The sequence below is a fragment of the Jaculus jaculus genome, chromosome 17, assembly GCF_020740685.1.
Source record: "Jaculus jaculus isolate mJacJac1 chromosome 17, mJacJac1.mat.Y.cur, whole genome shotgun sequence".
Classification (NCBI taxonomy): Eukaryota; Metazoa; Chordata; class Mammalia; order Rodentia; family Dipodidae; genus Jaculus; species Jaculus jaculus.
In genome coordinates this window covers 32,441,986-32,455,062 of record NC_059118.1, presented here as the reverse complement: position 1 = coordinate 32,455,062, position 13,077 = coordinate 32,441,986, and the positions used below count along the sequence as shown (strand labels likewise).

The 13,077-nt window shown below is 48.3% G+C and overlaps 1 protein-coding gene across 3 annotated transcripts in view; it reads right to left on the bottom strand.

Annotated features, from left to right (window-relative positions):
• Positions 1 to 13,077, bottom strand: part of Pxylp1 (2-phosphoxylose phosphatase 1) — a 76,322-nt gene that overhangs the window by 25,690 nt on the left and 37,555 nt on the right. The window contains exon 1 of one of the 3 annotated variants that reach the window (XM_004663615.2): positions 11,279 to 11,374. The exons of the other annotated variants lie outside the window; for them this stretch is intronic. Within the exon in view, the coding sequence (XP_004663672.2) occupies positions 11,279 to 11,309 (31 nt within the window). The 5' untranslated portion in view covers positions 11,310 to 11,374. Of the gene's footprint in view, positions 1 to 11,278; positions 11,375 to 13,077 lie in introns of those variants that run through there. 3 annotated transcript variants of the gene reach the window in all.

The window sequence follows — 13,077 nt, the reverse complement described above, 5'->3', positions numbered from 1 at the left end:
CAGAAAATGAGAGAGCAAGAGAGTTAGAGTGGCAGGCAGAGAGAGTGGGAGGAAGAGTGAGTGAGTATGGAAGTGCCAGGGCCTCTAACACTGTAAACGAACTCCAGATGCATGTGCCGCTTTGTGCATCTGGCTTTACGTGGGTACTGGAGAATGGAACGTGGGCTGGCAGGCTTTGCAAGCAAGCACCTTTAACCTCTGAGCCATCTCCTGGCCCTGATGATGTCATTTTAAGTTTTGTTTATTCTGCTAATGGTCCCCAGAGGACAGAAGAAAAGGCCCCAAATTAAGGCCTGATTGTGACTTCTCAGCATAGGCTAACAACCACATGCTCGGGCTGGCCTGGGGGCCTCGGGTCACCTCAGTTATCCTAACCCACATGGGTTGGTAGGTTTGTTAAACCCAGGACTCTGTAGCTAGCTCACTGGCTTGCATAGACACTCCTCTAGAGTGCCAGGCCAGTTTCTGCAGGCCTAGCTCAATTCTGCATCTCAAGATGCTGGTCCAGAGCACAGGATGGAATTTACTGCTCCCTGGCTCCCATGGCTTGAATCTGACAAGCCTTCCATAGGTTCTCATTTTGAATATGTGTTCCCTGGCTGATAGTGCTGTTTTGGGAGACTGTGGAACCTTTAGGAAGTGGTGCCTTGGGGCTGAAAGGATGGCTCCGCATGTAAGAGAACTGGAGCGTGAGAGCCTAAAGAGGGTCTGAGACTGCCTAGGCTTGATTCTCCAGGCCCCACGTAAACACTTGGGACACCCACACCTTTCTGTAACTCCGGTCCTATGGAGAGCAGAGACCAGAGAATCGCTGGGGCTCATAAAGGAAAACAGGAGCTCTGGGATCTGTCTCAGAGAATGCCTGGATGAGAGCTAAAGGGAGGATACCAATACTCTCCTTGGGTGACCCCACATCCACAGGCACATTCATCTGCACATAAATGTGCACACACACCACATACTATACATGCAAAAAAGGAGGAGGACTACTGAGAAGAAGAGACGGTTCAGTGGAGGGGAATACAGGAAGGGAACGAAGGAAGATGGTAGGAGGGGTTACAATCAGGGTACATTGTGCATAGGTATGGAGGTTGTTAGTAAAAAGCTTACAAATACAAAATAAACGTAAAATATCAAGGACATAAGAAAAAACAGAGGTGGAGCGTGGAAAGGGGAAGGGAAGCAGGGGAGTCCTTTGACGGTCAAAGCCAGCCCCGTTCAGGTCTAGCTGCTTCCTGGTCGGTTACAATGTGAACAGCCCTGCCTCACATCCCCCCACCATGGACCCAGCATCTGCCACAAGCTCCATCTGCCATGCCTTCCACATGATGGCAAACTGGAATCTCTCGGAAATCAGGAGTCAAGTGTTTGAAGTGTTTCTTTCAGGTATTTTGGTCAGAGCATCACAAGAAATAACGGATAGACCGGCTTCCTTCCACCGGCAGTGGAACATAGGCAGCTTCCAGATCTCCGCCTCCTACCATCCCCACGTGGGCGTGACCTGGCCATTAGCTCTTCCTCTATCTGCCGAGTGAAGTCAAGTATTGGGGACCACGAGTGCCTCAGTGAACGTGAATGTGATGAGGCTAAAGGGTCGGCTCCACTTCGTGTTTGGGCTCAGTTGCCCTGTAAGTCACACCACTGACAAAGCCATCTAAGAATCAGTTGGGGCCAACATCTGGCCCAGACCTTTTACATTTTAACCTAGACTGGCTTCCTCATCAGGTACCTGAGTCACATTAGGACTCAACGGGATCAGATTAAATGCCTTTTCCACATCTGTCCCCTAATGTGTTTCTTACCAGTTCATAAAAAAGGCTTTCCCTTGGATGTGGGATCAGGAAGGGACATCAGGCCACAGTGTCCACATTACCGGAAGTACAATAAGCCAATCTCTCTACCCCCATCTCGGCCACCCCAAATTTAGCAGCTTTTCTGATTCCCTTAAACACATTCAGTTTATCTGAGATCACACCTTCTCTAAGCTACACCATCCCCCATCCTGACATCTCATTTCTGCAATTTCTTTCTCCCAATAATCTAAAAAGCTTTGGAATCCTCTCTCCTTTATCCATCTGTTAAAGGATAATGATTTGTTTTAACAGTCAATCCCACAATTCCCTTGGCACTCCTCTGCCCACTAAATTATCTTACATGCTCATCCCGTCTCTACTCTGTACTGTATCAGAAAAAAAAAACAAAAACAAAAACAAAAAACACCTGCTGTAATTGCCAACGAAAACCAAAACCACAACAAAGAACCCACAGTTCTGTTACCTGCCTTTGGTCACTTGCATTTAGTGGCTGGAGGGGGGGGGGGGAACACGTTATACAGATGAGGTGGCAATAGTCAAGTCCACATTTGAAGACTCTGAGATACTTGGTTATGCAGACAAAATCGAAGTAACAGTTGACCCCTGAGTCTCTTTATTTGAACTATCCACCAATCTTTCATGTTTTTCCCCTTTTAGTGTTGTCTTGTGGTGACTACAGGAGGTAAATCAGCAGGTACCTTTGCTAAACTGGCTGCATTCACAGGGCCAGTGGACCATGGCAGGCTGGACTGGAGGATGCATGCAAGCAGTCTCCTCTCTGATGCCTCCCCAGCCCCACCAGTATCTGCTACGGGGACTAGGTCCACTGATTGCCATAGCGTGAGAACTCCCACGGTGGTCTGAATTCGAGTCCTAGTGGCATCCTCCCAGAGGGGGAGGGAACCCTCACATTCTTCAGGGGGCCTAAGGCCCATTGACTTGAGGATGTGAAGACCAATCATGACAGAAAGTAGCAATAACAGAGATGACCAGACTGAAACAGAGCTATCGGGCCCTGCCTCCCGCCTGTCCGTGTCCTGGGTGTCCCTGACTCCTACCCTTGAGAACCTGATCAAAGCCAATAAGCCTCACCCTGAAAGAATACTGCATGTACAATTCTTAAATTTGATTTCTTGAGGTTCACAGAAGCCCTGCTACCTCGAGGTATAGCTTTGTGATCTCCGGGATCAGACTAAGAACGTAATGTGCTCAGAAGCAGGGTTCCAAGTTCAGCACCCTTGGAAAATTGTTAACACACTTTTATTTTTTCTTTTAAATACAAAAGGGATCTTGGGCTGGAGAAATGGCTTAGTGGTTAAGGCACTTGCCTGCAAAGCCAAAGGACCCAGGTTCAATTCCCCAGGACCCTCATAAGTCAGATGCACAAGGGGGTGCACATATCTGGAGTTTGTTTGCAGCAGCTAGAGGCCCTGGCGTGCCCATTCTCTCTCTCTCTCTCTCTCTCTCTCTCTCTCTCTCCTTCCCTGCCTATTTCTCTCTCTCTCTCATATAAATAAAGAAAAATAATGCCGGGCGTGGTGGCGCATGGCTTTAATCCCAGCACTCGGGAGGCAGAGGTAGGAGAATCGCCGTGAGTTCAAGGCCACCCTGAGACTACAGAGTTAATTCCAGGTCAGCCTGGACCAGAGTGAGACCCTACCTCAAAAACTAAAAAAAAAAAAAAAAAAAAAAAAGGAAAGAAAGAAAAGAAAAGAAAAAGAAAATATATTTTTTAAAGAGATCTTTATATCTCATGTAAACATGGGCTCACCCTAAAACAGTCATTCAACACTTAATGTGTAGCAAGAAAAGGAACAGCATTCATCTCTATTTCCTGATTGTGGATGCAACGAGGTAGCTGTCTTGGACTCCTCTGCCAAGCCTTCCCCACCAAGATGGATTTCCCCTTGAATGGGAACAGTGGCCAACCCTCCCCCATTCACAGCAGCATGAAGCTAGCCCGCTCAAACAGGCACTTAGAAGCCTGTTTGCTACAAAGCACTGATTTCACACTTGGACCCACAAAGCAGCCAGATGTAAGACAAAAGCCTGGCATCTCAGCCTTTCCTTTGGATCACATGCTCAACATGACAGTCACTCCAGGAGTGTCTGCCTAACCTATTTCACCCCCACTTCAAGACTGACATCCCAGCGTTAAGTTGTTGTCCTTGTTCTGCAGTCACCTTGTATTCTAGGAAGAACCAAAGCTCACAGGACAGACCACTGCTGGATGAGGGCAACTTTCCACGGGGGGAAGGCCACAGCGTGGAGTTGAAGTGGTATCTCCCCCAGACCTCCGGATCACCTTGCAGGACCGTAACTGAGGCCACGGTCAAGGGCACCACACCTAGACCAGGACCGCTTTCTTAAGCAGATCTCTTGCCCCTTGCCACAGTTCATCTATTTAAAACTAAAGCACATGTCGGTACCCCAAGATGGACATGACATCAGTGGCCCCTTCATCTGCTCCTGTTCCAAATGTAGCCATGTAGAATAAACTTTTCTTTGCTTTTCATTAAAAAAGAAAGTAATAATAAAAAGAAGAAGGGACTGGAGAGATGACTCAGTGAGTAAAGGCGTTTATAATGCAATGCCTGGCGGCCTGAGCTCTATCTTTTTCTGGGCACCCATGTAGAGCCAGATGCACAAAACGGTGCATGTATCGGGAGTGTGTCAGCAGTGGCAGGAGGCCCTGGCGTGTCTACTTGCTCTCCTTCTCTCTTTCTCAAATAAATAAATATTTTAAAAAGGAAGAAAGAGAGAAATAAAAAAAAAAAAAAGAATGGGGCTGGAGACATGCTCAGCACTTAAAGATGCTTTGCACACAAAGCCTTGCAGCCCAACTTCCCTGCTTCAGGACCCACATAAGTCCAGATGCACAAAGCAGCACAAGTGTGTGGTTCATCTGCAGTGGGAGAAGGCCCTGGCTCGCTTGCTCGCTCATTCTCTCTCTCTCTCTCCCTCAAATAAATAATAATAACAAACTGAAGGAGGAGGAAAGGAGACAGCACCCACAATCTTATCATTCAGAGAAACTCGCTGTGGTAGTTTGGATCAGATGTTCCCCAGGAACTCATGTGTTTTGAATGCTTGGTGCCCACCTGTGACAGTTTGGGAGTAGAGCTTTGCTGAAGAAGGTGTGTTGGGGGTGGGCTTAGGGGTGTTATAGACAGCTGCCCCTTGCCAGAAATTGGCGCACTTTCTTGCTGCTGTGGCAAGGAGGTGATGTGCAGCCTCTGCTCTGCCATCTTTTCCCTGCCATCATAGAGCTGCCCCTCGAGAATGTAAGCCAAAATGAATCCTTTCCTCCCACAGGCTGCTTTTGGTTGAGTGTCTTGTCCCAGCAACGTGAAGGTAGCTACAACACCCGCCTCCACATTTTTAGTTAACACGGGTGTCTTTCAGAGATTAAACTTGCGCTTTAGTCCTTGGATACTATCCCCTTTCCTCCAAGAGAAGCAAGCACGTTTTCGTGTCTCAGGTCAGTGCTTCAACCACCAGGCAGGCAGGCCACCTTCTGTGTAGAGCCAACAGGGAGAGGCGGCCCAATGGCTGGAACATGGGAGGCCAGCTCAGGGAGGGGTGTGGCTGGGCTAGTCTCCCTCCCTCCTCTCTCTCTCTCTCTCTCTCCTAGACACCTGGGACTGGGGAGCGGCAGGGTTCTGGTTGGGTTCCAGTCCCTCAGAAAACAAAGGAAAAGGAAACAAGATATGAAGACTGCAAACCCTTCACTCACAGAGTTTTCTGTCATGGCTGAGTCCCTGTCCTGTCCTGTCTGGGCAGCCCTGCCTACCAGGGACACTTTTGGGGAAGGCCAGTGAGCAGGATAGTGAGACCAGGGCTCTCTTCTGGGGCCCTTTGACTTTACCCTAAGTCTCTATGTGTGTGTGATGCATGCTTATATACATGTGGGCACATATGTGTGTGGTAGACATGCTCTTATGTATGTGGGTACATGTGTGTTAGGTATGCACATTCATTTGCATGTGGGCACATGTGTGTGAGTTTTGCATGTTCCTATGCATGTGGGCACATGTGTGTGCAGGTGTCTCCATCTTCTTCTGCCTTATTCTTCAATATGGGGTCTCTTGCTGAGCCTAGAGCTCACTGATTCAGCTAGTAAGCGCTAGGTATCTGCCCGCCTCAGTGCTGAGCTTGTCTGGCATTTTACATATGTACTGGGGTTCTGAACTCAGGTCCTTGTATTTTCTTGTCAAGTACTTTACCCACACAGTCATCTCCCCAGACCCCGTCCCGAGCCTCCTCTTCAGACACTTTAGCCCCACAGGGAGGCTGCAGTGAAGAGCATGGCTCCCTCTGATGACCCCTCCTTCCTTCGCTCCAAGGTCATCAGCGTCCCACCTCACAAGGCAGCGAGGAGTGGAATCTGGCCTGTGACTAAGTTGGAACACACGCCACTGGCTCAGACCCAGCTTGGTGGCTATGCCAGCTCACACATCCAGTGGCTTTTCTCCTACTTTGTCTCTCTCTGTACTGGGACTTGAATGCACAGGCACTCCCCAGAATTCACTGACAACTCTTACTAGTGCTTGTGACCTTGAATAATAAGCTCGATAACTATCCTTCTGAAGTATCACTAAACACACACACACACACACAAACACACACCATCTTTCTCTCTCTCTCTCTCTAACATAAAATATATCATGTGGACTTTTATAGGTGACAGCTAACCTTCTAAGGCATGTAGGTAGGTCTATACAATCCTGTGTCCTGGCTGTAGAAGGACCGCTGGACACTGAGGTCACCTTAAAATTCTCTAAGATCAGTTGGGCGTGGTGGTACATGCCTTTAATCCCAGCACTTGGGAGGCAGAGGTAGAAGGATCACCATGAATTCAAGACCACCCTGGGACTACAGAGTGAATTCCAGGTCAGCCTGAGCTAGAGTGAGATCCTACCTCGAAAAAAACAAAAAAACAAAAAATTTCTAAGATCAGAGAGAGAGGGAAGGGAGAAGGCAAATATGAGTATGCAGGGAGCAGGAGGGGAGAGAAGGAAAAGAAAACTTAAAATCCCCCCAAATCAAGCAAAAAAGTGCAGCCAATGGCACTATTTGCCATATATCCTGGGCCTCCAAGGGTCCCACAGAGTTGACATCACACGTGCGCTCATAGATCATGCTGAGGCTAAGGAAACAGGAGTATGAACATCCAAGGCCAACGGCACTCTATCTGCTTCTTTCAGAGTTTTCATTTCCCAGTTCAGGAGGAGTCGGCCAAGTTTGTGCTCTTTCCTTTTGAACAGCAGACTCAAAGCACCACATCAGAACAGGGACACAGTAGGGGTCTGGAGGCTCTGCTGGCAAGAGTCCTTCCAGCAGAGCTACACACCACAATGACACACACATACACCACAGCACACCTACATACATACCCCATAAACCACACACACCCGCACCCACACACCTAGCTGGTTAAACTGTGGCTCTTCAGCTGTCCAGCTGAGAGTGTCTGGAAGGTTACCTGCCTCCGTTGGCCTCTAGACTGTCCATCTATGGTGTATCTAACCTGGCTGCCACTGACCATCTACTTGCCCTGCTCTCTCTGCCCTCCATGCTCTTTGCCCTCCATACCCAGCAAAATTTAGATGCTAACATGACTGGGAAGATGGGGCTGGTCACTTCAGGTACTGGACAGACATGTTTTTAAATGAGAGTTTGGAAGGTTATATGAAATTGGCAAATAATGTTTAAAAATCTAAATCAGTGGTTGAGCCAAACAAAGTAAGTTCACAGACTAGTCTGGAGTGGCCGCTACATGCTTCAGGTCCTCCAAGTCTAGGCTTCCTGACTGTGAGCACAAAGTCCCACACAGTGGCCCCAACCCCGAGATCTACTTTGCACCCATTTGGTCCTCAGACACTTCCAGCAGCTCTACGTGCTTCACTGACCTCCCCAGCCACCCTCCTTCCTGGGCAGCCAGTCCCCGCTTGTCCTGTGGCTGGGCTCTGTCTGGCTTCCCCTTCTGTGCAGGATACTCTCCCAGAGCCTCCCTGTGCAGATACGGGGAGCCACCAGCTCTACATGGCTCACCATCCTCCCTATTTTCTGGACTTTGCATTGTAAAGACAAGACGTGAACGTGAATGACGGCATGGATGAACTAAGCATTTGCTGCCTGCCTGGGCCAGAGTCCTGGGTGTCACTGGAGAGTCATCCTGGTCCCATTACACCTCTCAAGTACCTAGAAAGCCCCAGAGCATGCCATGACATCTTATGTCCTTGTGTCTTCTTTCTAAGGCCAACACTTCCATACAAGTGAAACGGCCTCTGAGACCCGGCATCACTCTCCCACTGGCCACCAGATGGGCAGTGCTCCCATGACACCCCACCCACATGGGGTGCTGCTTCCCACGCAGACCTTTGGACTGGACTCCCACCAAGATCCGAGTCTGTAGGGGGCGGGCATAAACTTTGTCTGTTTGGGAATATGCATTAAGCGAAGTCCCTGGGTGGCTCAGATCCAGGTGCCCAGGTGTCCGTATTCTGGATAACACAGAACTGGACTGTAGGTTTTCCAAAAATGCCAACTTGATGGTGTCTTCCCTATTGCAGAGCCTCCCTCCAGCCTACAGCATGTAAAGTGGCGGCGGGAGGTGGGCTGTGGCTTATGGCCCAACTTCACAGCTATATTCCTGCCCTCAGTCTCTCTGCCTTTGCATTCTTACCTCCATCCTCCCGGGACACCTTTCCCTAGCATCCTGCTTAGACAGCTCGGACTCTCCCTGAGGGATGACTCCAGGTATCACTTGGCTCCCCAAACTAGACAGGGCCCTTGCCATCCTTCCTCCATGCCACTCCACCATAATCATCTCTAACTCGCTTGACTTAGCAAAGGCACATGCCAGGATTGTTCTGTGTTGGCACCAGGCCAGGCATTCTAGGAACACCGGCTGGTTGACTCCTTTGCCAATTCTGTCAGTTAGAAGCCATCACGATCCCCATTTTAAAGAGGAGGAAACAGGCCTGGAGAAGGTAAACAGCTTTCAAGGCTAGTTAGTAAAAGGACAGGGGTCTGCTCAAGAGTCCAGGCTGCTCATCCCACCATGCCCCTGCCACTCCCTGCCCCAGCACTCTGCACCTGGATTCCAAGCTTCGGCACCCAGTGGACCTCCACTGGACAGCGTTGCCCCGTGGCTTCAGATAGACTGAACCTCTAGCCAGCTCTCATGCTGGAAACTGATGGAATGTTTGATAGAGAACAAAGCTGTGTACACTCCTGGCCCTAAGGAAGGATGAAATGTGTCACACCTTGGTGTTTAAAGACATACAGTGAGATCAGGTCCAGTGACACCTGCCCTGCTTCATACTGTGCACAGAGAGTGACCCTCCAGAGAATGCAGACTCCTGTGGGGAAACACACACCCGCCTCACCTTGGCATGGCACTATTCCTAAGATGCTCCACCCAATGCTTAATGCCAATGTGTTTCCGTGTTCATCTAGGCCACGTAGTACAGGTCCGATTCCCCTTGCAGCGAGGGTTCCTCGTATGCTGAAGATAATCCTGGCTTTCGTTCCTGCAGTGAATTCTGTTCTAGTCAATTGGGGCCTGCCCAAAAGTATGACCCCCAGATATGAGCACCATATACTCTGTATGCATTAACCCCAACACAGCTAATGCACTCTGATTAAAAACAAATAAATGGGGCTGGGAAGATGTTTCCATGGCTGAGTGCTCACCACTTAAGCATCAGGGCCTCTCAGGCCAGACACCACCAAGTATGACCCCCAGAACCCTCGTAAAAAGCTTGGCATGGCCACGCACATTTGTTACCCCTCCCGTGGTGGGGAGGAGGCCCGAGGAGCTGGGGCTTGCTGATGGACAGTAACTCTGGGCTGAAGGAAAGAGTCAGCTGAATGCAGATGAGTGGTAAGAGAACAAGTGATGTTCTCCTCTGGCCTCTGCACACCTATGCATGGGGCACACACATCTGCTAGTATCCATGTACACACCACACATCACACACACTGCACATGCCACACTACATACACACTCTACACCCAAACACACATGCACACAAAAGCTCCAACATGTAATTGGATGATATATTTCAAAAACTTTCCTTCACCAAATAGTTGACATAAGCTCTGACAGCCTTCTGGAATACCGAGGGCCTGGTTTCTGATGATGGTGCATTTTGATGGGACTCTGGCATGCTGACAAGATTTATGCTGGTTATGCTTCTATGAGACAAGGGTTTTCCCACAAAGTTTCAGTTCTCAGTCAAGATGGCAAAACAACAATAATTAATTCTGTTTTATAGAAGAAATGAGGCTTCCATGAGCCAAAATGTTTCCCAAAAGTTTCTGCCCTCATACCAACTTTACAAAGGATCAGTAAGTAATTCTTATTTTATAGAACAGAGGCTTCCATGAGCCAAGAGTTTCCCAAAAGTCTCTGCTCTCACAGCAACCTTGCAAAACTACAAAAATTAACTCTGACTTCTGGAAGAAGAAACAAGATTCCAGCTGCGCAGTGAGGAGGCCAGCACTCAAATCCAAGGTCGTGATTCCCGAGCCCGCGCCTTCCTGTCACACTGCCATTTGGGGGATGATGGTTAGAACTTGGAGAAATGAGCCAAAAAAAAAAAAAAAATCAAAACACTGAGGTAAAGCAGGAAAAGTGGATGATTAGAAAGGAGCACACAAAGCAGGAACGTAACTAATGAGCCACATGTCTTCACATCCTGACGGGCTTTCCCTGCTGCAGTAAGAGAGGCCTTCCATTTGAGAGGTTATTTTCCTACTTGTAGGTATTTCAAGGACTTGGAAATACAGGAAAACACACACACACACACACACACACACACAGCTTTTTATTAAATCTATTAGCCTCTAATAAGCCATTAGTGTCATCTAAAATGAGCATATTTTAAGAAACTATAAGCAGTATCAATCTTTTTTCTATCCCTTCTCTACTATCTCTAATTCCACAATGTCAAACATATATAAGCACTTAATAAGCATATTGTGGGTTCACTGCACATTATCCTGGCCCAGAAGAAGAAATGCTTATTTAAACAACCTCATTTCTGAATCATAAACTGGGTCATAATTCTTTCACATCCAAAACATCAGAGAAAGAAAACTATTAGCAAGATGAAATACAATACACAATTATTTCAGAAAAAACTGTGCTTTTTACTTAAAGCAACCAACAGCTAAACAAAAACAAAAAACAAGTTTCATTTGATGACTTCCAATATGTTACTTAAAATAATTATATATGCCAACATGGTATTCACAAATTAGTCAAAGAATCAATAAAGAAAAGGAACATATACCTTAAGATAAGAAGGAAAGTACAAGTGTAACTCAAATGGCAATCTTTGTACTATAGCTCAATGACTTCCTAAGAGTACAATAGCAACCAATAAAGCAAGTAAGTAATTGAGGCAACTCCATTTCCACAGAAATGAGGAAACTCCGATGCTACAATTTACCTAGAAGTAGAAGAACAGTAAAGATGTCCATTTCTTAATGTCTGTCTGAACTCCAGCGTGTCCCAGAATAAAGAGCTTGGGTCCAGCCACGCCAATTCCCCCTGCAAAATTTTCCTTAAAAAAGTGTGGCTGAAAACTGGCTCTCCTCAAACAGAGGTACTTTCACAAGTTATATAAGCAAGACACACAAGGCCATTCAGTGACGCAGAGACCAGCTCATGCGAGAGAAACGCAGCGAGACACAAGTAGCCCACACTCACCTCAGCGCCTGCCAGAGCTGCAGGATACAGCTCTGGGCTGACTGGAGATCCCACCTCGCACTGAATGATGGAAACTTTCCAATGAAAAGCTATAAACAATTAAACTACTGAGAGCCAAGCCACACTTTTTAGAAAAGATTTATATGTTGCAGTTCATTAACCAGCTGGAATATTTTTAAACTTCTATGGCCACATTCTCTTGACCGCTTCCAATTCTGGAAGGATAAAATGAGTATTTTTTTTCTTTTGGTTTTTTGAGGTAGGGTCTCACTCTAGCCCAGGCTGACCTGGAATTCACTCTGTATTTACTCGAACTCATGGTGATCCTCCTACCTCTGCCTCCCGAGTGCTGGGATTAAAGGCGTGCGCCACCACAGCCAGCTTAAAATGAGGGTTTTTAATTCTCTTTGTTGCTGGATGGCCTGTCATGGGTAGGAGAGGTTGTCCTGGCAGTACGTCACTCTGGAGGTGAATCGGGAAAGCTTGCTCCAAGCCTCCTGTCTTCAGATCACCCACCGCTGGTACCATCTCCTCACATTCCTGTGTGGTCACTGCATCCAACTCACTGGGCCACCTGCTCCTTGTTCTGTCACTCAAACTGCCACCAAAATGCCACCTCCTCCCAGATCTCCCGGGTGGTGATGGTTGCCAACCATTCATCTCCGACTCCTCATGGCGAGTTAGTGAAACAAGTAGGTGACAGCAAAGACACAGTCCGCAGCATGGCACACATGCTTTCTCAGCTTCCAGGGTGCAGGCTCAGAAGGGGGCTTCGGTCTGCCTTATGCAGTAAGCATAGATTCGTTCACTCGACATTCCAGAGATACCTACTATGTGCTGGCCATGTGGGTTCCTGGGATATGGAGGGAAACAGGGCCCCATCCTTGCTCTCAAAGAGCAGACAGTTTTGTACAGGAATTAAAACAGAACGAGACGTGTCGATTCAGCGCAGCTAGCGAATGGAGGAAGCAGGTCTGGGCATCCCGAACATCACAGAAGTAGCCAACCCTTTGGAGCCATGAAAGGTTCTTGGAGGGACACGAGCAAGGGATGAAAGGAGAGGAGGGAAGAGAAGGAATAATTTGCCCACAGAGGATGGCAGCAGTGGGCAGAGAGTCTGGCTCTTTGGAGAAGGCCAAGCAGAGGGAAGCCACAGGGGTCAGTGGGCCACCACTCCAGGGCTGCATCCAGTGAGATACTGGGGCCTGGATCTGCGCTCCAGGATGGACTCCTGAAGGACAGCTGTAGTGTACACAGATCTGGGGCACAGGATGAGCACAGGGTCCAGTGGAAGATGCTGGAAGGGGGAGGCTCATGGCCTGGCTTTACCAGTGAGCTTTTGCCTTGCCACACAGGATGTTCCATAGAAACCCTCTGCCGTGCAGGGGCCCAGGCTTGATACCAGTGACCTAATCTCCCCACACAGTTCCAGCCCTGTGGTGACTGAACATAGCATGGACATGCAACTCTCAAGGAACCAAGCAGGGGCCAAACACCTCTGCTGTGCGTGGCACGGCAGGGAAAGTCAGAGTGCAGCCC